Here is a 26657-nt window from a genome sequence, read left to right as displayed (position 1 = left end):
ATACCTGAAAAATTATCAACAAATAGGAATGAGCTTAAAGCCCAATAAGGAACATTAATGCAGTCCATTGATCAAATATTTCAAGTTCATTTGAAAAATAGGAGATATTATAACTAATTATTTTCATAAACCTTTTAGTCAGTTTTGCCAATACATTCAAAACTTTTAACTATACTGTAGACCCCCTTTGGTAGGGAGGACCCGGGAGGTTTTGTTTTTTTTGGAATTTTCATTATATTGTTAGAAGGGGTAGGGGACCCCCAGCTGGAGAGGAGCAGAGACGCCATGCTGATGATGAAGGTAGCCACCAGATGGGACGTGTAGCAACGGGCAGAGTGGCTTGTTGTGGAAGATAGAAACAGGAGAGAAAAAGGATATACGAGGGGGGGAAAAGAAAGGAGAAGAAAACGAAGGGTAGCGGCTGGTCGCTGGGGGAAAAAAAGATATTTTGAGAGAGAGCAGCTAGTGAGGACGGCGGGGGCTTGCTGGTTCCGAGAGGAGATAAAATCTTAAGGATATTCGGTTTTTTTTTATGAGTTGTAGGGGCTAGAAAACAGAGGAAAATCTGGAAGGAAAAGAGAGGCTGGAATGTAATAGAGAGAGATAGGTTTTTTTTAGGAGGAAAAGAAAAATAGTGAAAAACAGATAGCAGGGGAGGATTTTTGGAGGTGGGAAAGATTTTCTGAAAGTGAAAAGAAGGCAACAGGCTAGGAACGGGGCTCGGGGTGGAGAAAAGCAGGAGAAGAAAATGAGCGCCTTCAGGTATGGATCATTTTTTTTAATCTCCTCATTATCCTGTTGTTGTTCATCCTTTGATATTTTTGGAGAGATTGAGAAATAGTGAGCTAGGTAGAAGAGCAAAATTGTAGAAAACTAGTTTGTGAAGAGAAAAACAGAGCATAAGGAAGAGTGGTCATGTCCTGGTTTGGTTTCAAAGGTAAGGGAACAAGAGGATAGGAAGAAAAAGAAAAGAAAAATAAAATAATAATAACTCTTTTTCTTCAAGATCTTGGACGGAATTATGGCCCTGCAATTCCATCTGCCATTCATTTCCCTGTGCCATCATGCACCCATTTCCCAAAGTGAAGGCTCCCAAAGGCATTTTTTTTTTATTCTATTATTATTTCCTTCTTGCATGGGAATCATTACCTGGGCAGTGAAGACTTTTTTTAGTGGGCCATCCTTGAAATGTAATGCCCATTTCCTTTTGACCTCACACGTTTCCATAAATTGTTTCCATAAAATAACTTACAAAAATTTTGGATTTTCAATTATTTCAATCTTCAAATTAATGTTTTAAAAAATTCTAATGTCCAAAATTATTTCTTAAAAAAAAAAAAATCATCTACAAATAATTTTCCAAAACTCCAATTTTCAAATTTAATTTACAAAAAAAAAATCAATTCTCAAATAATCTTCAAAATTCCAATTTCTTTCAAATTTAATTTTTAAAATTCCGATTCCCAAATTTAGTTCTTTGAAATTCCAATTCCTTTCAAATTTAATTTCTAAAATTCTCATTCTTGTATTTAACTTCTAAAAATCCAATCTTCAAGTAATCTCTAAAACTCCAATTTTCAAATAATCCCTAAGACTCCAATTTTTCAAATGAATTTCAAAAATCCGATTTTCTCTCAAATGGCTTAATTCCATTCTGGTCTTCAAACAATCTTCTACTCCTCTTGTTTTTAATAAGCATGAACGAATTTTTCGTAATTCCAAACAATGGAATTTATGGTATTAATTCATGCAATATAAATCGGGCTTTGGTGGGGGCCCAACATACGTGATTTTATGATTGATTGATTTGTTTGTCATGCGCGATTTATTTATCCTGCTCTCCGACATGCATGCTATTATTTCTTAATTGTGCACTAACCTCTCTCTTGATAGCGCATGGTGGCTCATCGCCCAGGTACGCACCTACTTTCACTCTGATAATTGTCAAAGCATATTTTGATTCTCACGTGTGCATGATTTATTCTGGGTACTCATTGATCTACTCGTCCACTGCCATGATTGCTTCATTTTATTAGTAGAGACCTGTTTTTAGGGACTTAGAAGGGTGCTACGGTTTTTACCGTACCTTCCTGATAAGTAACCTGACCCCCGAACCCGATCCGGTTTTTCACAGACCACCTTTTCCAAAGTAAGGAGTCACACTTAGGGTTTTTCTTTCTTATTTTGTTTACCCTTTTAAAAATAAAACAAAAATAAGTGGCGACTCCAAGTCATTTCTTAATAAATAAAAATCATAATTTTTCAAATAAAAATCGAGTCCGCCATTGAGTGGGAAACGCATGAGCACGAAATGCGGGGTCCACATATACACTTTCATTTTTTATTCAAACATTTTCATATCAAATTCAATCAAAACATTTAAATTATTTATTTACTCTGATCATTAAACATCAAATGGTGCCCAGTCAGGTGAGGTTTTTCAAATAGGTGGCTAGCCTAAAATTGTTCCTTTAAGGTGGACGGAACCAAACACTACTAGTACTAGTAACCTCTAACCAAACCCCTAGAAGTTGGGGTCCAAATCAATTACATTCCCCACCAAGAAATGTAAAGGTCAACTATTATATCTCATTGACAAATGCCAAAAAGTCAAAAGTCAACTATTATATCCTGTTGACAAGAGCTAAACAAACTAAAGTCAAAACACTTATTTCAATTATTCAAATTAATAAAACATAATATCTCCACATTTCTTTGTTATAAACAAAATGTAAGGTTCTAACATACTTTTCATGTGAAACATATTTGATCCATGCATAAAACAAATAATAACTCAAAACGTTTCCAAATTGATGTATATAAAAATTTGTTTCTAAAAAAAAAAGTGCATTAATTTCCCTTACCTCAAAAGAAGTCCTCAAAAGCTTTGGAGAAAAGTAATCCTGAAAATCTACTCTTCACCTAACAAATATAAGAGAAATAACCATTACTATTTATTTAAAATTATAGGTTTGACAATCCTAAAATTTTAGGTATTCAAATTAATGTTTTTAATTATGAAAGATAATTTAATCTATTCCTATTTTAGAAAAATTACTAAATTTCTAATTCATATAAAACTTAATTTTATTTTCAATTTATTTCTTGGGACACAACTTAATTTAATTAAACTACAATTTATTTCACTAATTAAATCTTATGCTACTTATTAACTTAATATTTATCATTAATCTAATTATAATACTATAAATTTAACTAATTTGTACTTCACCTTATTTATTTATACATAGTTTATTCTACCACTTTCATATTTTCCAAACACAACTACCATAACACTCACACAACTATCATTGTAATGTATATAAATATGTAAATACCACCCATCCACTCACACACTCCACGTGCATGCCTCTTATTATTATTAATATTATTATTTTCATTCACCCATTCACACACTCCACATGCATGTCTTTTATTATTATTAATATTATTATTTTCCTCATTCCTCTATCTTCTGGTTCCCACATGCATGCAACTTTTTTTATATATATAATTTCATTACTTAGATCCATTCATCTAAGAAATTTTGAATTTCCTTATTTTCATCAATAGAACAACCTATATTCCTAATTTCAATATTTTGACCAAGGATGAAAATATCGGTAATCACGGATATATCGGTAATTCGATTTTACGGATATATCGGATATATCGGAGATATTTTTGGATATATCGGAGATATATCGGTGGATATTATTGGTAGGCTTAAAATTGTTAAAAACTCATGGAAATGTAAGAAAAACCTCATAATAATATAATTAGAAGTATAATAGACATTTTAAAATTGTTTATTGAAAAATTTGATATATATATGATATAATTTGCGATATTAGATGTAATTATATCATGTCGATCTATAAGAAATGTTAATTTCGTAATTGTTCTCATTATAAAGTCACATCAAATACTTCATTTCATTAAATAACAATAATTTGTACACATTACATTGCAATGACCCTTTAGTACCAAAATGAGTTTCGATGTGGTTCAATGGGATTGATAGATGAAGGAACCCCGGCTTGCTGTTGGAGACAATATTGGTACCAAGTCAATGAGCCTCGATAATATTGGTTATAAATTCTAACATGCCATGCATATATCTCTTGAGTCCTGCCTACTGCTTCTACATGGATAGGATACTCAAAGTTCACCCATGTGTTAACGCCAAATCCTTCTTCCATCTGATATGGAATTTGGTATGGCATTTGTCTGGAAGGGGAATAATGTGACATACCATACTCTTCATCTGTTGAACTTGAAGGTTGACCATAACTCATCACATGAGGAGGGTAGACGTTAGCCTCATTCGAGGAGTCACTAAATTGAGTCCCTATACTCATAGATTCAAAACTCCCTGAAAGTAACTCCTCATTATATGGTTCCATCATTCGTTCTCTTCCTCTATAAGGCCTCCCAATAGCTCCTATGCCTGGACCAGCTCTTCTAGAGCCATGGTCTTCATCCTGTGTGCAGTGTGTGAAATCATTTTCACAAGTAAATTGGTTGATTGGATATTGACTATGTCGACGTTCATCAATATCTCCTCCCCCATTATCACCTCCATCATCAGTTCCACCTCTTGAACCATCGTAACCAGAAGCAGAAGTACCTGCAGCACTAGGTCTACTACTATGGCCAGCACTTGTGGAGTCAATCTCTTGCTGGGAATATGTCGCATGAAGAGAATCATCAGTATCTTTGCTAAAACTTTCAGAGTGAACTTCTTCGGACAACACACGTTCAACATTAACTCCAAATTCTCGAGCATGAGCGGCAATTCGTGGATCAGGATTTCCAACTTCGTCATCCAAGTGTATAGGTCTAACCCACTGGAACAACTGATTATCTTCTTCTTCACCCACCTCGGCTGAAATGTCAAGGAGATCAAGGTAATCTTTTTCAGCAACTCGATCATTTTCTGCCTCCATATCGCGTAACTTTAGCCTCATATTATAGTAACAAAACACTAATTGCTCCAATCGAGAGTAAGCCAAACGATTTCGTTGCTTTGTGTGGATGAGAGCAAACGTGCTCCAATTTCTCTCACATGCAGAAGATGACGCAGTTTGTGAGAGAACTTTGATGGCTAACTTTCTCAATGTAGGTGTTTGATTCCCATACATAAACCACCATTCAGCTGCAACGAATTTGATAATCATATAAATACTTATGTGGTGAACTTACAATAATAATAATCAATTTTTTCCTATAAAGACTCACCAGGCACCATGGTTGACCTTGATGCAATTGCCGCTCGATCACCGAATCCTCTTTTTGCATCTCGAAAAAGTACAAGCTATGTATTCAACATTTAATTTGTTAGTAAACGTTCAAATAAATTGATGAATGAAATTATTGTTTTATTGACAAAAATAACAATTTTTTATTCACCTCATTTCCAAATTGACCAAGCGATTCAGTAGTTGGATCTAATTTTGCAAAAACATCATGGACAGCTTGAAGTAGTTCCGGATCACTACCAACTCCACGCCTATATTGAAATCTTGGATTCAAGAAGTATGCTATAATAAAATTTAGTAGAGTTAGTATTTTTTTTTAAAGAAACTTAAATACAAAGTAAAAACTTATAAAGATATATAATATTTAAGTACCTGCTGCATGAAGTGGATGTTTTAGTGTTTTCTGCCAACGATCTTGTATTATTTTGAACATCCAATCTCCAGCTCCTTGACGAATAAGGTTCTCTTTCATCACTTGCATAAGCTCGTACACAAATGGCATTGTGGGAACAACTTCAGAATCCACAAGTCGAAGCACCACGTATAATGGCTCATATAATGAAACTATATTTGTCAATCTGTCCCAATACGTATGGTCAAACAATAATTGCTCCAATTCTCGTCCAAGTTTTGTTCGACTGAGTTTGTGTTGTGCCCATTCATCACTCATAAACAATTTTTTCAAATCAGCCCTTTTTTTTAGAAGACTGTCAAGAGCAATATAATTGGTAGCAAACCTTGTAGCTCCTGGTCGAACAATGTCTCCACCACAATACTTTCTCATTTGTGCTAGTAACCAACCATGATTGTAAATGAAGTTAGTTATCTTGCGAGCATTGTTTATCACCTCGATAACATTGGGTCTTTTACCGATGTCTTCAAAGATTAAGTCGATGCAGTGTGCCGCACACGGAGTCCAATATAAGTTATACTTCTTCATCAATTGTTTCCCTGCTTTCATGAATGCCGACCCATTATCTGTGACAATTTGGACCACATTTTCCTTACCAACTTCTTTGATAATAGTCTTCAAAAGCTCATATATATACTTGTGGTCTTTGATATAGTTCGATGCATCGACTGACTTAAGGAACACCGTGGTCCCTTTAGAATAAACCATGAAATTAATAATACTTAATTTCGTGGGCCCTGTCCATCCATCTGACATTATTGTGCACCCATATGTCTTCCATTTTTCCCTTTGTTGGTTCACATAAGCTTCCATTTCTTTGTACTCCATTTCCAAGTATTTGTTCTTTATTTCATATGGAGATGGAGGTTCGATTCCCATTCCTACACTTCATATGTAAAACATGTCACAAAATACTATACTTACTAAAAGTATAACACAATATAACATTTGATAAATTAGTAATTACCTGCTTGTTGTGCACCAATAATCATATTCTTGAAGTGATGAGACTTTGCTTTTGCGGGTGCGACACTCTCATAAATGAAGAATTTGCTGATTAAGCGTCCCATCGTTTCTTTAATTGCACCACCCTTGAATATATCTTTGATATTTTTTTGTTTTGCTGCAGAAGACTTGTAAAGCGAAGGGGCAATAGGGGGTGAATGATGCGAATGTCGCATACTCTGTGATTTTCGCATCGTCGACGGTATACCAGTAGAAGACTCTCCCGATTTGCGTTTGCTTCCTACAATATTCTCATGTTGTTCACGTTCCCAATTAGATGATTTCGAGGCACGAACTGCAGATCGATATGCATCTCGCTCATCTGGGTGCATATCTGTCGGATACATATACACATCTTCTTCCTCAGCATCTTCATCATCATCATCTTCGTTTACCAAATGTGTATGATGCGTCCCCATTGTGCCACGTAATTGACTACGAATTTCTTCAATATCAGCATTTTTTTTTGCTTTTGCTTTTTGTTTGTCATGCACCAACAATCGTATCTCTTCTTTCACTTTGGGCGGCACTCTTGGACACTTTTTGGTGTTGTTATGCGGGTCCTTATGCATTAAATGAGACTTGAATCGTGTGATGCCTCCACTTTTCATTACCAACCCACAAAAATTACAAATTGTTGCATTTCGATTACCCTCAATTGGTGAACAATACTTCCAAGCCGGATCTCGCCCTGGCATGGCAGAACCACCTTCACTAGCCATGCTAAATCTATTGCAAGAAAAATACACTTAAATTTAAATCTATGTTAATTTAACTAATTAAATAAATTACCTAAGTTAATTTTCAAAATCTAAATGTAATTTTATGACAAATTTACTAAATATTGAAATTAATCATAATTGAATATGAAAAAAAATCGCGATAATATAAAAAATTGAGCATATTTAATATTCCATATATAGTAGTTCATGTTAATTTAGCTAATTAAATAAATTACCTAAGTTAATTTTTAAAATCTAAATGTAATTTTATGACAAATTTACTAAATATTGAAATTAATCATAATTGAATATGAAAAAAAATCGCGATAATATAAAAAATTGAGCATATTTAATATTCCATATATAGTAGTTCATGTTAATTTAGCTAATTAAATAAATTACCTAAGTTAATTTTTAAAATCTAAATGTAATTTTATGACAAATTTACTAAATTTTGAAATTAATTATAATTGAATATGAAAAAAAAATCGCGATAATATAAAAAATTGAGCATATTTAATATTCCATATATAGTAGTTCATGTTAATTTAGCTAATTAAATAAATTACCTAAGTTAATTTTTAAAATCTAAATGTAATTTTATGACAAATTTACTAAATTTTGAAATTAATTATAATTGAATATGAAAAAAAAATCGCGATAATATAAAAAATTGAGCATATTTAATATTCCATATATAGTAGTTCATGTTAATTTAGCTAATTAAATAAATTACCTAAGTTAATTTTTAAAATCTAAATATAATTTTATGACAAATTTACTAAATTTTGAAATTAATTATAATTGAATATGAAAAAAAAATCGCGATAATATAAAAAATTGAGCATATTTAATATTCCATAATTAACCATGTTAATTAAATTAATTACATAATTTACTATGTTAATTAAATTAATTAAACAATTTAGCTAAGTTAATTAGTTTAATGTAATTCTAAATACGAATTTAAATCACAAATAATCATCTAAAATAAATATATCATAACCTAAATTAATTCAATAAAAATACACAAAATAATTACAATTAAATGTAAACATACTAATTAATTAAAAATACATGAATTAATTATTGCAAACAAAATTAATTATAATTTCAAACAAACATACCTTAAAATGATTGAATAATTGAGCAATCTTGGAAAAAATTGGAGTAGTAAGAGAGGAAATGAAGAATCAAAGCAAAGATGGATGAAATTGATGCAAAATTGGCTATTTATAGATGAAATTTGGGCCAAAATAGCCGTTGGAACCTTAAGTTACCGTTTAAAATTAATTTTGGCCGTTGGATCACAATTTGGAAGCAATCTGGCCGTTGGATCTCTTTGTTAACGTTGGGATTCAAATCTGGGCGTTGGATCAACACGGGCGTGATCTGGGCCGTCAGATCACGCTGGAGAGAGAGGGCCGATTTTCTCAAAAAATCGCCAAAAAATCGGCGATAAATCGCCGATAAATCGGCGACACACGGGATTCTCAGGCGATTTTATCAAAAAATCGCCGATTTTTCCTGTGTCGCCGATATATCGGCGATTTATCGCCGATTTTTGGCGATTTTTTGAGAAATATCGGCCGGCCGACTTATCTCCTCCATTTGTCGTGTCGCCACCCGCCGACACGCGATATATCGGCGATATTTCGCCGATTTTTGCCGATTTTTTCCTCCTTGATTTTGACCTAAATTTTTTTAAATAAATTAACCCTAGCCTAAAATCGAAATCTTCCAAAGAATTCTTTTTTTTTTTTTCATCTAAAAACTTAAGATTTCCCAATTTCCAACAATAAATCAAAATATTAAATTTTCAATATTTTGACATTAAAACTAATAAAAAATAAATAAACTAACACTAATCTAGATTTGGATTTTCCAAAAAATATCTAATGTGTTTGAAATTAACTAAAGCTAAAATATTAATCTAGGGGTTAGAATCTTACCTATAGAGATATGTTCTTCAAACCCTGAAATTCGACCACAACCTTACGTTCTCTAGAATTATGTGAATAGGAAAGTTATTAAGAAAAGAACAGGAAAAACAAAATTTCTAATTTATACCTAGAGTATTTATTCAGAAAATTACATTTTTACCCCTCTTTCATTTTATTAAATTAATTAATTAATTAAATTATTATTAATATTTTCCTAAATTACCCTTTAAAAAAAAAACTTGGGCGTTACATGATGAGTTTAATAAACTATCATGGATTTGAGGAATATTGATGTTAGAATTGATGATAAAGACCAAGCCATTATTTTGATGTGTTTCCTACCAAATTCTTATGAGTAATCTTGAACTCCAGGGAGTTGAAGAAAAGGGTGTCCGAAAGTAGAGAAAATGACTCAGGTGAAGGTTTTATGGCTAAAGGGAGAACATGAAAGAAAAATAATGGCAGAAGAGGTCAATCTAGATCAAAGTTCAGGGGAACAACAAATGTTTCAAGTATAAGGAAGAATGACACTATGTGAAAAATTGTCCAGATTGTAAAGGAAAAAAAAAAACTTCTAATTCTAGTGATGTAGTAGTTGTAGAAGAAAATTAAGATACTGTAGATGTTCTTTTAGTTACTGCTACAAACTCGGGTGATGAGTGGATTCTTGATTTAGGGTGCTCCTATCATATGTCTCCCAATAGGGATTGGTTCAATACCTACCAACCTATAGATGGTGGGAAAGTTCTCATGGGAAACAATGTAGCCTGTAAGGTTGTTGGGATAGACACAATTTAAATTAAAATGCATGATGGCATTATAAGGACATAAACTGATGTAAGGCATGTTCTAGAATTGAAGAAAAAATTGATTTTTTTAGGAACACTTGACTCCAATGGTTGCACATATAAAGCTGGAGGTGGAGTTTTGAGGATTTCAAAGGGTGCTCTTGTTGTGATGAAATGAAAGAAAATTAATGGTCTCTATACATTACAAGGTAGCACGGTTACAGGTGCAGTTGGAGTTGCAGTTTCAACCTCGAAATCAATTATAGAGACTACTAGATTGTGGCATATGCGACTTGGGCATATGAGTGAGAGATAGTTGACAATTTTGAGCAAACGAGGTTTTCTTGATGGACAAAAATAGGAAAATTGGATTTTTGTGAGCATTGTGTGTTCAGGAAACAATGCGGGGTGAAATTCAATGTAGGTATTTATAGAAATAAATGTATTTTGGATTAAATCCATTTGGATCTTTGGGGCCCTTCTTAGGTTGTATCACATGGTGGTGGAAGATATATGTTGACCTTTATTAATGATTACTCTAGAAAGGTCCGAGTATATATCTTGAAGCATAAGAATGATGTATTTGGGAAGTTCAAGCAATGGAAAGCTATGATTGAGAAGCAGACTGGAAAATAGATCAAGGGCTTGAGAACTAACAATGGCATGAAATTTTGTGGGAAAAAATTCAATGAATTTTGCAAGAATGAAGGTATTGTGAGACACCACACAGGTAGGCATAGTCCACAACAAAATGGTGTTGCAGAATGAATGAATTAAACTCTTTTAAAGAAAGCACGATGCATGCTTTTGAATGTAGGGTTGTCAAATGAATTTTGGGTTGAAGTAGTAAATTCAATTTGTTACCTTGTGAATAGATCTCTTTCATTTCCTATTAATTGTAGGACTCCTGAAGAGGTATTATCTAGTTTCTCTTTTAATTATGCTAATTCAAGAATTTTTTGTTGTCTTGATTATGCTCATGTGAATGAAGGTAAGTTGGAACCAAGGGCAAAGAAGTGCATATTCTTAGGATATGCTAATGGAGTGAAATGGTACAGGTTATGGCGCATAGATTCAAAATTCTCCAAATTTCTTATCAGTAGGGATGTGACTTTTAATAAGTCTATAATGTTGAGTCCTAAGAAGAAGCAACTTCATACAGAAAATGACATTGGTGTAAGAGAAAATGTGGAGTTTGTGACTAAAGCTTCAGAAACCATAGAAAAAGCAATTTCAATAATGCCAAAAAAGGAAGAAGTGCAACCTCTTGATAATAAAGAAAATGCACCACAAGAACAACAATATTGTTTGGCTAGAGATAGAACAAAGAGGCAGATTAAATTGCCACAAAGGTATGCTTATGCAGATTTGGTTGCTTATGCACTTATTGTGATAGAGAACATTGAAAATGATAAACCTCAAACTTATCATGAAGCCATCATTAGTAGAGAATCTACACAGTGGATTGTTGCTATGAATGAGGAAATTGAATCTCTTCAAAAGATCCACAATTGGAAACTCGTTGAGAAACCAAAAAATCAAAAGATTGTTTGATGGAAATGACTCTTCAAAAGAAATGAAGGAATTCTAGGAGTGGAAAATGCTAGGTTCAAAGCACGCTTGGAAGCAAAAGGCTACACACAAAAAGAAGGTATGAACTTCAATGAAGTGTTTTCTCCAATTGTGGAACATAGATCAATCAGGGTGTTACTTGCTACGGTTGTTTTACTTAATTTAAAGTTAGAGAAACTTGATGTCAAGACTGCGGAACAAATTTATATGCATCAACCTGAGGGATTCATTATTTCGGGAAATGAAGACCATGTTTGTTTATTAAAGAAATCTCTTTATGGTTTAAAGCAATCTCCTAGACAATGGTATAAAAGGTTTGATACTTTTATGATTAGTAATGGCTACCATAAGAGTGAGTATGATAATTGTGTTTATCATAAGGAAGTGTTTGATGGTTCTTTCATTTATTTATTATTGTATGTTGATGACATGTTAATTGCCTACAAGAATATGTCTGAGATCAACATGTTGAAAACTCAACTTCAAGGAGAGTTTGAAATGAAAGACCTTGGAGCTGTGAAGAAAATATTGGGTACGAAGATTCATAGAGACTGAAAAGCAAGGAAATTGTACTTATCACAAAAAAGTACATTGAGAAAGTGTTAGAACGCTTTGGAATGCAAGAATCAAAACTAGTGAGTACTCTATTAGCGGCTTACTTCAAACTCTCTAGTGTTTTATCACCATAGTCTGAAAAAGAGAGAGAGTACATGTCACATGTTCCTTATGCTAGTGCGGTTGGGATCATTTTGTATGCTATGGTCTGCACTAGGTTAGACATTTCACATCCAGTTAGTGTGGTGAGTAAATATATGGATCATCTTAGAAAGATCCATTGGCAAGTAGCGAAATGGATACTTTGATACTTGAGAGGAACATCACATGTTGGCCTAGTATATGATAAAAATATTGACATTTATGGGGAAATTGTTAATTATATTGATTCTGATTATCCTAGAGATTTGGACAGAAAAAAATCTCTAATAGGGTATGTATTTACTTTATGTGGTAGTGTTATTAGTTGAAAAACAACTTTGTAATCTACAGTTGTTTTGTCAACCACAAAATACATGGCAGCCACAAAAGCAGTGAAAGAAACTATTTGGCTTAAGGGTTTGGTTGGCAATTTAAGTAGTGAAAGAAGCTATTTGGCTTAAGGGTTTGGTATAGCCAAAGTGCCACACATTTGACTAAAAATCAGATTTTTTCATGAGAAAACCAAACATACTGATGTCAAAATGCATTTTATTAGGGATGTGATCGCATAGGGTGCTATTGTACTGGAAAAAAAATCCCTACGATGGACAATCTCGCAGAAATGATGACTAAGTCCGTTCCTATGATTAAGTTCAAGCATTGCTTAGACTTAATTGGTGTTAGTGGGATATGAAGGCTCCCTATGGGGTGTGAGAGTGAAGTAACTTGAAGACTTTCGAGTTTGTTTGAATCTTGGGAATTTGAGCTAATGTGGAGATTGTTGGAAAGTGTCTCAAATTGTATTTTGAGTCAATTTGGAAAGTTATTGATAGTTTCCTAATAGAAGATATTCTTGAAAGTGGGTTTCCTATTATTGTAGGAAATATCTTATTATGAGATCTTCTATTTAGGAAAAGATATCTTTGACAATTATACACTTTGTTTCCTATATAGAAACTTCCTTTGTAATTAAGAAAAAAAAATTATAAGAATAGATTTTTGACCAAAATAGTTAGTTTTTTTTTGGGTATAAATTGGGGCTTTGAGATTTGAGAGTTTGGAGAGTCGTAATCTCCTTTAACAATAATGAAAGTTTTTTTTTTTCACCCGTGAATGTAAGCTTAAGGTCTAACCACATAAATCATTGTGTTTTATTTTTTTCGTTTTTCTTATTCTTTTATCTCTATTATTATTATTTTTGTCGTGATTTGCACAACAAACTAGTATCAGAGTGTGGATTGAAGATTTCTAGAAGAGTAAAAGATTATAGAGCACACAAGACAAAGATAAATGGAATTCTAGTTGAAGGTGAAGTTGATTGCTCTCTCGTGGTGACATGATACAAAAAACTTGTGTCATGGAAAGATTGAAGATTGACTTCATGAAATTTGGTCCAAGGTGGAGATTGTTGAGAATTGTCTCAAATTCCCAATTAGTAAAGGTTTTTTTTTTTTTTTTTGTAAAAAATATTGTATAGAATATTTACTAAGTTAATATATTATTGTAATATTAGATTTCCTTACAGAATAAAGAAAGTTGTTGGAAATATCTCTATAAATATTCTAGGCCATGAAGGGAAAAATTTATAAGATGGGGATGGGCTTGTAAATACGATACGAGGTGAATAAAGATGTGAGGAAGAACAAGAGATACTTGGTGGAGTAAGGAGGCTTATAGTAGAGTATGGATACAAGGAGTGGAGAAACATGAGATGTTTTGGGAACCCAATAGTTGTATCTAGTTCTATCCTTTATAATATTTTCTATTGTATAGTAGAATGATTCTTTTTCATCCGTGGATGTAGGCATGGTTGGTCGAATCACGTTAAAACCTTGTGTACCATATGTGTGATTGTTTTATCTTTGTGTTATTGAATTAACCTTGTTTGCATGAAAGCTTCCGTTGTCACAACAACTATATATATCCTTCTCCACCCCTCTCAATCTCCACCTCAATTAGTAGATCCACCTCTCTCACAACAATTGAAGTAATAATAGTTGCAACTTCAATGTTTGTCATAGAAAATGACTCCATAGAAGAACCTAGACTAATATATTGAAGGAAAAAGTGGACATTACTCATAATAAGTAATGGTTTAGTAGAGAAGATATTTTTCTTAGCACTAACATAACATGGACTTGGATTTGAGAGAAAATTTGCCACTTTGAATTCTTCTTATTGCTTTTATAATAGATTAATATCATTAGTGATACGATTATACACATTGAGCTTCTTCCACATACCTTGTAGTTAGCCATAATATTCACAAAAAGAAATCTCATTCTATGTAAGAAAAAAAAACTTGAATAAAACTCATAAAGCCTCAATATATCTTAAGGGTATCTTTTTTCAACCATGCTTCTCAAATTTGTTTGGTAGCGTTAAAGAACATAACAGTAGTAGTGATATTAGGCTCCATGGTATTCCATAAAAAATTCATGCTTATTGAGTTATCTCTATGTCATTGTTCATTGCCCTTTGAATCATTAGGAGAAAGATTATAAACTAAAAATTATTGTAACCTACCTTTGTCCTAAGATATCCTTCATGGCTTTAGACTATAATAGATAACTAAATTCATTCAACTTTATAGTAGTAATTTAAATATTGATATTGTCTCGAGTTCAACTTTAGGCAATGAGATAACCATCAAGCCATTTGAACAAATGATAGGTTGAAGCAACTTATTTTACCAACACAATGGGCAAAAAGCAGTGTTCAATTAAAATTAGTTTGCAACTAAGAGCTAGGGTTTGGAACTTGTTGTAATGCCATACTAAATAACAAGAAATAGAAAACAAGAATGTGTTTTCTTTTTCTTTTTCATTTTTTTAATTAGAAAAATAATAAACTAAAGTAACAATCATTAGATACCACACCTTTATAACAGCCTTAATATTCAAATTACAACAGTACTCTCACAAATAATCTTTAACAACTTTTATGAGAACTATTTCTCCAAACCGCCCTAATAATACTATAATTACATTGATTTCATTCTAAACATGCAAAAAAAGAAAAAAGGAAAAAAAGGAAAAGAAATGCAAGATTGCATAATATTATGTCCCAAATTACTATCTAAGTGCCAAAAGTTAATTGTTTACGCACCCATAAACTACCTTTTAAGTTTAGCTTAACAATTGGTTGGGTAATTACGAAGAGAAAAAGAATAATCTATGCTATGTTTTCTCAAAAATGATTTACCCACAAATTTGTTGTACCTAAATACTATAAAAGGTTTGAGATAACTTTTAATTTCTAATTTTTAGCGGTGCAAAAAAGGTTTGTGATTGCCTTAATGGGTTAGCATGATTTTAGGTGGGCTAGGTGTGCCTAAATAAGTTAAAGTGTTCTTAGGTGGGGCAAATGTGCCTAAATAGGTTAAGTTATCCTTATATGGGCCAAACTATGCCTAAATGGGCTAAGTGACCTAGGGTGATTGAAAAAGTGCCTAAGTGACTTAAGGTGATTAGAAAGGTGCCTAAGTAACCTAGGGTGATCAAAGAGGTGCCTAAGGGCCTGTTTGGTTCCTGTTTTCAAGAATTGTTTTCTATTCTTCAAAACAAAAAACACAAAAAACTTGTTTGGGGAAGGGGGTAAGTTTTTGTTTTTTGTGTTTTCCGTGTTCTCAAAAATCATTTTTTTGAGAACAATAAAAAGATGTTTTCATTGTTTTTTCACTATTAAAAGCATAAATTGTTTTTCGTGCTTTTTCTTCCTTCTTTTTATGTTTTCCTAGCTGCTTTTTATGTTTCCACAAAGGTGAGCTCCATCGAACTACCACACCCCCACCTACAAGTCATTTCTTCTTCATTAAATTATTGAAATTAATATACTTACACACGGTTACAAAATCATCATTTGTTTAAGAAAATTATAACTGGTATAAAAATTTCAAAATGAAATAATTTTTTTTAATTTAAATAAATTGTGCATATGAAAATTATTTATATATTTATAATATCAAGTTAATGAAAGAAAACACTTTATTAATAAAAAAAAACTTTCAAATATGTTTTTTTTTTTGTTTTACTTATTCTAAAAAACTTTTTTTTTTATTAATTTAACCAAACATATTTTTGTTTTTGTTTTTGAGAACAAAAATCATTTTAAAGAATTCAGTTCCCAAATATATATATATATATATTTTCTAAAAACACAAAAAACTGTTTTTAAAAACTATTCAAAAAAATTATTTTCCAAAACAGTTTTCAAAAACAACAACCAAACAGACCCTAAGTATTTTAAGATGATCAGAAATGTGCTTAAGTGTCCTAGAGTGTGCAAAAAAGTGTCTAAGTGTCCTCAAAATGTACCTAAAAAGAAAATCCTAGATCTAACTTGGGGTTGCCAAGGATTACAATAAGGGATCAGATAAATCCTTTAACCATAATTTCTAAGGTGACTTAAAAAAGTAAGTTGTACGAGTAGCAATGGGCCATTAGGGAACTGTTGTAAAGTACTAAAAGAACACCTAATATGACATGTGCGAAGGAGACAAAATGGAGGGTCTATGTAAAGTAGCTTGATGATTGAATTTGAAATGGAGAAATGAAGCGTTTATGGTTGAAAATTTAAAATGGAAATAGAGTTTGGTAGTCGTGCATGTGGAGAACTTTGTCACTAAACTTTTTATGAAATAAATAATGGAATTTGGTGGCTGAATTTTCAAATGGAGAAATGGTGCATATGAAAGCTTTTGTGGTTGAATATGATAGTGGAAATTCATGGAGTTTAATGGTCGGGTAATGCGAATGATATGAACATGGAGTTTATAAAACACGTTAACAACCAAAAAATGTTTTTTATTTTATATTATTAAGAATAGAAAACAAAGTATTGTATAAAAATAAAATATTAAAAATAGGTTAAAATTTTTAAGTTTAAACACGCTTTTGTTTTATAAAAATTAAAGATCAGTTTTCAAAACGTGTTTTAAAAAATTATTTTTTAAAATTGTTTTTGATCTTATTTTATGAAATTTTTGATGAATTATTTTGGTTAAAAACTCGGTCAAAAGAATATTAAGTAAATTCTTCCATAAAATACAAAAAATGTAAGATGATAAATTTACAATAAATAAAATATATTTTTTCCCTTTTCAAAATTTTCCCCAAACATATCTTAGGGTGATTTTTCAAGTAGTTAATATTCATATAAAAAGAAAAATAATGGCTTGAAAATGATCTCAGATCCTATGTTTATGCAAACGGTGTTGAAATCATTAACAAATTTTACCATAAATCCATCCCAAATAAAAGATCAGAACCACTAAGAAGTTTCCACGTGGCAGAACTTATACTCATTGTATATTTCCCATCCGAGTGAAACACCCAGCGCGTCCTCCACCGCTTAATAATATTGACCGCCTGCCCACAGGTCTTCGAATTCGATCGAATCTTTTGGTCCCTAGGGTTTTCTCTCTTATCTCATAGTTTTTCCTGGCAATTTACCCTCACTTTCTGGACCCTCTGCTAGGGTTTTCCTCTGTGCTGTTCGCCCTTTCTTGGAAAATTCTATCACTTTTTCGAAATCTTTTATAGGGTTTCGATCCTTCCTATTAGGGTTTTTATTACAAGTCTTGAGCTTTTGTGCCTTCGATCTGAAAAATCTCTGCAGTATGCCTCCCAGAGCGGTAAAGAAAACCGCGGCGGCCACGAAGCGGACGCCGAGAGCCACAAGGGGGACTCCTAAGGTCCAACCCCAGCCAGAAGCCTCGGTAGAGCCGGTCAAAGCAGAGGAAGTTTCGGTTCCTGTTGTTGAGGTCAAGGAAGAAGTTAAGGTTGCGGAGGCTGTTGAAGTAAAGGTCGTAGAAAAGGCTCCAGAACCTGAGCCGGTGCCGGAACCTGAACCTGAGCCGGAACCTGAACCGGAACCGGAATCGAAGGCCGAACCTGAACAGGAATCGAATACAAATAGATTGTCTCCCGTGAAGAGTAAGTTTTCTTGCTTTGCTCTTTGTTTGTGTTGGGATTTGCTTCGGATCTAATGAGATTCGGTATTATGTTTGGTTTTAATTGTTTAATGGTGTTGTTCCTAATATACGCTTGCATGTTTTGGTTCTTTGAATTGCTAAAATAATTTTGTATCTCTAGTTAGGTTTTGGGAAAACTATACTTTGTATGCTGTGCTTGAAATTGTCGAAAGATTGTATATTTCTTAATAATTTTGGGGGGAAGATTATATATATATATTTCCTGGTGGTTACTGTCATAGTTGGAAGTGTTGAAAATTGTGTATTTCTTCATGGGTTTTGGGGAAAAAAAAGTATTTTGATTCTCTTATCTGAAAAGGAAAATAAGCAACAAGTTTGGGGGGTTAAATGGTGGAAGATTGCTGCCCGTGAGGCCTGGCAAGAGTTTAGGGTTCATGCTCAATTCCATGTGACCACCACCACCAATTATTTATTGAAAAATGCTGTTGAACAATTGCTTCTTTTTTAGTATGATAATGAGAGTTAGGAAAATCTGTCTTACGTTTATTGCTTGTCAATTCAATTTTTTAAGCAATGTTTGAAGCTTAGAAAAACAAAGACATCGGTTATAAACTCAAATGAATCCTTTTTAGTGCCTCCTAAACTGTGTCTCTTTTTTAGTTACTTTTAAAAAGAATTCAGCTGTCAACAACATGGGGAATATGACTTCCTTGACATATTGAATTCATGGTTTTGTGTTGTGAATTTGCAAGCACACATATCTGATTTTGACATTTTGTAGAGGCTGTTGATTATATCGTCAACTCATAATCATTTCAAATAATTGTTAGTCATTTGATGAAGTTTACTCATTTAAGCAGGAAATTTGAATTATTTTTCTGAAGTTTAGATGAATCAATGAATATGATTAAAATCTTCAAACTTCGTGAATTTTTCTAGTTGGATGGGTTAAACTTGTTTTTATCTTTCATCCGTGCACTTGTTTATATGGTTGTGTATCGTTGAGTGGGTGATAATTCACATACTTTGGAGTATAAGGACTGTCAGTAGATTTTTTGTTATTCAATTGCATCTAAAGTTCAATTGAGGATAATGAGGAATTTCAATGTCTGTTGACTGGATTGGTTTTTCTACCCGCTTTCTTCATATGACAGAGGAAGATGAGATAAAGGAGTCTGTTGACGAATATGAGAAAAATGAATATGAAAAAGATGAGCGGCTGGATCTGGAAGATAATGAACCTGAATATGAAACTGAAGAATATGGTGGGGTTGATTATGATGAGAAGGAAATCGAACAAGAGGACATTCCTGATGGGGGAGATGAAGTGGAGGAGGAAAATGAGGAGGGGGATGTTGGTGAGGAGGAAGATGGTGATGTAGGTGAAGAAGGAATGGAAGATGTTCCTGAAGAACTTGAGGGTGAAGAGGATGATGAACATGCTGGTGAATTGCAGGAGCATGCAGAGATGGTTGATGCAGAGGATGAAGAGCACCATGAAGTTTTTAAGGAGAGGCGTAAGCGGAAGGAGTTTGAAGTATTTGTTGGGGGTCTAGACAAAGATGCAACTGAGGATGATCTAAGGAAGGTTTTCAGTCAAGTTGGTGAGGTTACTGAAGTCAGACTGATGATGAATCCTCAGACAAAGAAGAACAAGGGGTTTGCTTTTTTGCGTTTTGCAACTGTTGAACAGGCGAAACGTGCTGTCACAGAGCTAAAAAATCCAGTGGTATATTCTCGACCTTGTCATAGTTTGAATGACAAATAATCTAACTTTATGTATTAAATTAAGTTCTCTTGAAACCCACGATTCCAGGTTAATGGGAAACAGTGTGGTGTCACTCCAAGTCAAGACAGCGACACCCTTTTTCTGGGTAATATATGCAAGACATGGACCAAGGAAGCTGTAAGTATATTGGAGTATTTAATGTCACCATCTAGCATCAAACCATCTTTATTAGTGGTTATCAGGAATTTCTATTTTCCTTACCGTTTAAAATTGAATGCCATTCCAGTTGAAAGAGAAGTTAAAACATTATGGAGTAGAGAATGTTGAGGATTTGACATTGGTTGAAGATAGTAACAATGAGGGAATGAATCGGGGTTTTGCTTTCTTGGAGTTCTCTTCCCGTTCTGATGCCATGGACGCTTTTAAGCGTCTCCAGAAGAGAGATGTTGTGTTTGGTGTAGATAGGACTGCAAAGGTTTCATTTGCAGATTCCTTCATTGACCCTGGTGATGAAATCATGGCACAGGTAAATATTTTTAATCAAACTTAATGCACTCATTTAAGGTTGTCATAATTTTCAGATGGGTTAGATCTATTATGTTCTTGCTACTTTTTATCAGATGTGGCTTAGTTTCTATGATACTTGTAATGCCTACTGGTTGAGGGTTTGTGTATTTTTCCTTCCATTCTTTTTTATTTTTATTTTCATGGAGGATAGGAAAAGGCTACTGTATTAGAGCACTTCAAATTTGTGTTTTTAAATCTATTATGGTCATTCCATGTGTATTTGAGTCTCTCATTATTTTTGGGTGCTCTTTGCATGTTTAAATTTCTTACATAGGTTTTCATGATAAAAATATGTAGAAACTATGGTTTCTGTTTATATGTAAAGATTTCTGTTTATATGTAAAGATTTCTGTTTGAGCCTACATGCTGCACAGTTAATGGGATTAACCATGCCCTTTTGACCTAATTTGCTTACTAAGTTTAGATGGTCTGCTGATCACATTTTTATAAGTTCAGGTTAAAACAGTTTTCATTGATGGTCTTCCTGCTTCATGGGATGAGGATCGTGTTCGGGAGCTTCTCAAGAAATATGGGGAGATTGAAAAGATTGAGCTTGCACGGAACATGCCATCTGCCAAGAGAAAGGATTTTGGTTTTGTCACTTTTGACACTCATGATGCTGCAGTTACATGTGCTAAAAGCATCAACAATGCAGAGTTGGGGGAAGGAGAAAACAAGGTTTGACTTGCTATCAGCTTTTGATGCTTGCAGCATTTTTTCTTAAGGTGCCTTTGGATTGGGGCATCAATTGCAGATGACTTTTCTTTACCAGTTGTAATTACATTTCAGGCTAAAGTGAGGGCTAGGCTGTCAAGACCACTTCAGAGAGGTAAAGGGAAACACATTTCTCGAGGAGACTTCCGACCTGGCCGTGGTGGGCCTGTACGAGGTGTCAGGGGTTCCTGGGCTCGGCCAGCGCTACGTAGCTTTCCTGGGCGTGGGGCAAGAGGTTTAGGGCCTCGTCTCCCACCAGCTGCTGTAAAGAGGCCAATTGGATTTAGGGATAGACGCCCAGTTATGGCCATGCCTCCAAGAGGCAGGCCCTTGCCTCCTCCATCAAGGTCCTATGACAGGAGAGCACCTGGTATGTATCAAATTTCCAATGTGTTTTACCGGTCTTATTGTTGAACTGAATGTTTCAACATAAAAATAAAAATTACAATGTCGTTGAGCGTTTATACATTGCCTTTGTTTTTCAGTTCCTGCTTACCCTAAGCCGAACTTGAAGAGGGATTATGGGCGGCGTGAGGAGGTTCCTTTGAGGAGTAGACCTGCTGTAGACTATGGTTCTAGAGTTGCCCCAGAGAGACGCCCATCATATAGAGATGACTATGCTACCCGAGGATCTGGATACTCTGATATTCCAAGAAATACATCTCGGACTGCAGCAAGGAGAACTTACGAAGATGATGCTTATGGGCAAAGGTTTGAGAGGCCTCCTCCCCCAAGTTACCGTGAGGGACGTCCCCGTGATTACGACTCTATTGCAGGTTCAAAACGGCCATATGGTGCACTGGTTAGTAATTATCAGTGGCATCTACCAGTTGCCATCAACTTTATGTTTTGCCTCTTTCCATGTTTGGCCAAATTTTAGTAAGTTCTAAGTTTCTTGTGGTTACATGTTTCAAGGATGATGTTCCCCCTCGTTATGCTGATGCAAGTGTCCGGCAATCAAGGGCTCGTTTGGACTATGAAATGAGTGCTGGTGCTTCTCAATATGGAGATGCTTATGGTGATAGGTAACATTTGTTGCAACTCTAAACAATTGTTGTAAGATCCTGTCCTTTTGATTCCAGTGCAACTGCTGTGGCTCACCCGTTTTTATTTTTTTATTTTTTATTTTTATGGTGGTTAGACTTGGAAGATCTAATCTGGGATATGGGGGCAGCCGAAGTTCTATGTCCAGTCAGGATTCACATGGTCTTTATAGCAGTCGTCAGGGTATGGGCTATGGAGGAGGTGTGTCAGTGCTGCAAACTTAAAATGCTCAAATTTTTGCCAATGGCTAAGTGGTCTTATGCTTTGTTTTTATGGCTTTCAGGTTCTTTTGGTGGTAGTGATGTTGGAGGGATGTACTCATCCAGTTATGGCAGTGATTACATGCCTCGTGGAGCAGATGTATGCTCTTAAGCTCCTCCAGTTGTGGCAAAAGGGTTCTTGACCATTGATTTCTGCACTGTCTCATATATGTTTATTTGCTGCTTGTATTGCAGGTTGGTGGTAGCTCTTACTCATCTCTTTATTCCAGTCGTGGTGTTGGTGGCAGCAGTTACATGGGTAGTGGTGGTTCTGGATCATACTATTGAGGTAAGTCAAACTGTTGTTTTATAATCATTTAAAGTGCATGAGATACGTGAATAATTTTTGTGCCTAGTTCATCTCCATTGAAGAGTCTTGTTGCCAGAAAGCTTGGCATGTCTCTCTTTCTCCTAAGAGTTGTGATTGGCGAATATGGAGCAATGTGGTCACACATGAATTTGTCTATGGCACAGATTTTTGACATGACAGAGGCTGCTGTAGGATGTGGACTATTTGAAGCTTATTCACTGTGACCCTAAAGTTTTGGAAGGAAAGCATGTTACCAAGCATAAACAGCCTCAATTTATCAGTTGAGAGAACGCGCTTTAGTTTTATGGTCAATGGGCTGTTATTGCTTTGGCTCATCTTAGATTGCAGATGGGGTTCTCTCAGCCAGTCTTATTTCATATTGTAAGGAATCTTGGGTTTTGGTGCAGAAACCAAAAAGTGCTTTAGTATGTGGTATTGTATGAATTGCACCTTTTTATTCTATATAAGAACTTACTGGGTGGAGAATGAGAAGGTATTCCTCATTTCAATGGACAAATATATTGTTAGAGCTTCAGGTGTACCCAAAATTGGTTAAAAGGATTCCTGGTTTGTGTTATGCTGAATTCATTGGATAAGTTTTAGTTCAGAATTCAAGGTTGAATCAGTGTTGGATCAAATGCTATTTCCAGTGTGACAAACCTTCAACAAATATCAAAGTAGGTCAGCCAGAATAGAATTCTGATCTAACACTTCATTGGACAAAGTGTCTTTTTCTATGTTGAACTTGGCCTTGCATATTTAATCTTAACTCAAGTTAGTGTTAAGTATATATATATCTTTACTCCAGACTTAAGGCTTCATGAGTATCAAAAAAAGATGGTGGGACCTTTTCTTTTGTTGGTTATGATGTATTCAGCCCAAAATTTGTTCCCAGTAAAAGTTTTTGTTGCTATTGAGTTCTGGATTCTGGATCAGAACTGGTGAATGCCAAAAGTCTTCTTTTCCTAAGAATGTGCATACTTGAAGTGCATTTTCTGCATGGTGCAATATAAGGAAATCTTGAGGAGGGCATTAATGAGCTTGCTGAGAATGAAATTCATGCTGCACGACCAGGGATAGGTAAGCATGAAGGCATCTACTTGCACCATTATCCCATCCTGATTGCCTTTTGTTGCTGATAGGTAAGATGCAAAGGGAGGATGAAGTTGAGAAGTAATTGCATTTTCAATTTGTTGGGCCGACACCTTTATTGAGAAAATAAGCTCTCATTAGTGAATGCAATTTCAGTGTAGCTAATGAAGTTGGAGTAAATTTGGCAAAACAATTGGATGGTTTTTTGTGTAAATGAAATGAAAGGCAGTTTTTTCAGATGTCATGACATTTACATTCCACATTTACACCTGAGATGTGTTTGATCCTAGTTAGCTTCTCCTTTATTTACCCAAGTGAATCAATAGGGATTGTACTTCTGCATTACTTTAGGTGCCAATTCTACCTGATGTCTGTTGGGTTGAAGTTCATCCTATTTCATAGACTGCTTGAGTTCCATTCATAACTATGATGGTCTGATTGTGTCATTGGTTGCTTGCTCGCTGCTGCTTGCTGATTGGTTGTCATTTTTTTTCTTTTTCTTCTCTTTTTACCCCCTGGTTCCTCATGTGATACTGGAAAACCTGTTATTACTCTCTAAAGAGATGTCCCATAATAGAGAAGCGGCAGAAACTGTAAAGTAGCACTGTTATTTGTACGAGGAATGTAGCATACCATTTTATTCATTGCAAGCTAGTTTTTAGTTTACCTTTACAAGTATATACATGATATGATGATACCTTGGTGGCACATTACTTGTTCTTTATGAAATTTCCAAGCAGATTTAAAGAAGCTTGGGGCAATTTGTGATAAAATTTCCGTACCAAAAAGTTTGGAATAAAAAAGTACCGCAGGAAGTTCTAATTAATGGGAGATGACTGGGAAGGTGAGAGTTGAAAAACTTGGTGGGTGGCAATAGTCTTTCTAGGGCATAGTTTGCTAGGAGCATTTTCCATGTGATGTAGTTCATTACATTGAATTGAAGTTCCCTTCACCTGTGGTATGATTTTGCTTCTGATATGACTTGGTGTAACTTGTAAGCAGCTCCTTCCAGGGGACTGAAGGATCTAGCTTATTATTTTTTGCAGCATTAGCTTACTATGGGAAGGATTCTGAGTTGGTTTATCATTTGATGCAAGCAGAATCCTTTTTATTCGAAGGTTTACGGGATGTGAAGCTTGCTTCACCTAGTGATTATGTAGTGGAGTCAGTCGTCAAGCATATTTAGCCCAAATATTTATAGGTAGTTTGTATTTTTTCTTAATTCTTTTAAAATGTCTACATGTTATTATTATCGTTTTTTATTTCTTTTTCTTGGGAAACAAATTTTGGTGGGTCTCAATGAAATTTGGAAGAGCATTGATGCCGAAGCTGGTCATTTTGTAGTCACTTTCAGAAGGTGTCATTGTTGCCCTATGTCTTTCAAAATATGGATGTAGTTTGTCTGTTTCTCTTGTATTCTTTTTTCAATAGGCAAATAAGATTCTCTAAATATATTGCTGGATGGGCTCGCCTGTGCAAAACCTGTCGATTGGTCAATTTTTACGCATGTTGTGTGGTAGCCAATGCTAAGGGAATATGAAATTTATATACTTGATTCTCTATTTGTATCCATGAAGGTCAATGCGCAGAAAGTTGGTTTGGTGGCTTTTATGCTTTTATTCTAATGTCCACTTGCTTTGCCCTTCAGTCTTTGTAAACAATTCCAACTTGTATTCATATTGTAACTCTGATGATTGAAATTGAGAAAATAAAATTTTTATTAAGTACAAATATTGATTTCTTTCACCTCCTTTGTTTCCATGTGTTTGGGGTGCTATTTTCATGGTCATATCGGTTGGTTGGTTCCCGGAAAATGCTAAGAAAAGAAAAAAAAAAAAATGCTAAGGAATTTGCTATGAAAGAAAGTCGATTATAAAGAAATTTGTATATTTTTAAATTATTTAATCTTTATGTAGAGGAGCTAAATAAATAAATAAAATATGATGTGATATATGAAATAATTTATTGATATTAAATCTATTTTTTATTTTATTATATATATTTTTAAGTTTTTTTCTTTTGTATTTTCCTTTTAACTTTCAGGAATTAAACATAACCTACACAAAATGGTTTCTTATCTTTAGTTGTTTTATTCATTTTTAAATTATTTATTTTTTGAATTAATGAGTTAAAATAAGTATAAAGAATTTAAAGTAGTGAGTAAAAATCATTTATTAATTTTTAATTTTTTTTTTTCTACTATATTTTTTTATTTTCTTTTTCTTATATTTTGAGAACCAAACAAAGACATTATAATAAATAGAAATAAAATGTGAATAATTCCCATCCAATCATTTTACCATTCATTTTACATTTATATCATTATTCTTTTTAATCCATCCCAACTTTTATTATCAAAAACAGTTTTAAAAAAGTAGTGTTTAACATTTTTTTTTTAAATAATTATATAAATATAAAAAATAATTAAAAATAAATATTATATGTAAAAAATATTTAAAAAAAAAAATGAAAATAAAGAAAAATGTTAAAGAATATTTCAAGTTTTTAAACAGATAAATTTTTTTATATGAAATTGTTTTAAAAATGAAATTTTTTTAATAAGTAATCAGATTAAAAAAATAATAAATTATTTCTTTGTGAAGGGGA

At 33.7% G+C, this 26657-nt stretch overlaps 1 protein-coding gene across 3 annotated transcripts; it reads left to right on the top strand.

Annotated features, from left to right (window-relative positions):
- Positions 1–17730: 17730 nt before the first annotated feature.
- LOC100232913 (heterogeneous nuclear ribonucleoprotein Q) lies at positions 17731–23487 on the top strand. Of its 3 annotated transcripts, none has more exons than XM_002270304.5 (12): positions 17731–18335; positions 19489–20063; positions 20151–20240; positions 20350–20589; positions 21087–21308; positions 21420–21714; positions 21830–22146; positions 22260–22369; positions 22486–22589; positions 22672–22748; positions 22844–22937; positions 23123–23487. In XM_002270304.5, the coding sequence occupies exons 1-11, from the start codon at positions 18020–18022 to the stop codon at positions 22934–22936; spliced, it is 2439 nt and encodes an 812-aa protein (XP_002270340.2). In that variant the 5' UTR covers positions 17731–18019; the 3' UTR covers position 22937; positions 23123–23487. The 3 variants fall into 3 exon arrangements, with proteins under 3 accessions (XP_002270340.2, XP_010661414.1, XP_059599285.1); XM_010663112.3 differs by having other exon boundaries at positions 23035–23487; XM_059743302.1 differs by having other exon boundaries at positions 22844–23487.
- The last annotated feature ends 3170 nt before the right edge of the window (positions 23488–26657 follow it).

This window comes from Vitis vinifera, chromosome 15 (genome assembly GCF_030704535.1).
Source record: "Vitis vinifera cultivar Pinot Noir 40024 chromosome 15, ASM3070453v1".
Classification (NCBI taxonomy): Eukaryota; Viridiplantae; Streptophyta; class Magnoliopsida; order Vitales; family Vitaceae; genus Vitis; species Vitis vinifera.
The sequence above is the reverse complement of the archived record's forward strand: the minus strand, read 5'-3'. Positions and strand labels throughout refer to the sequence as shown.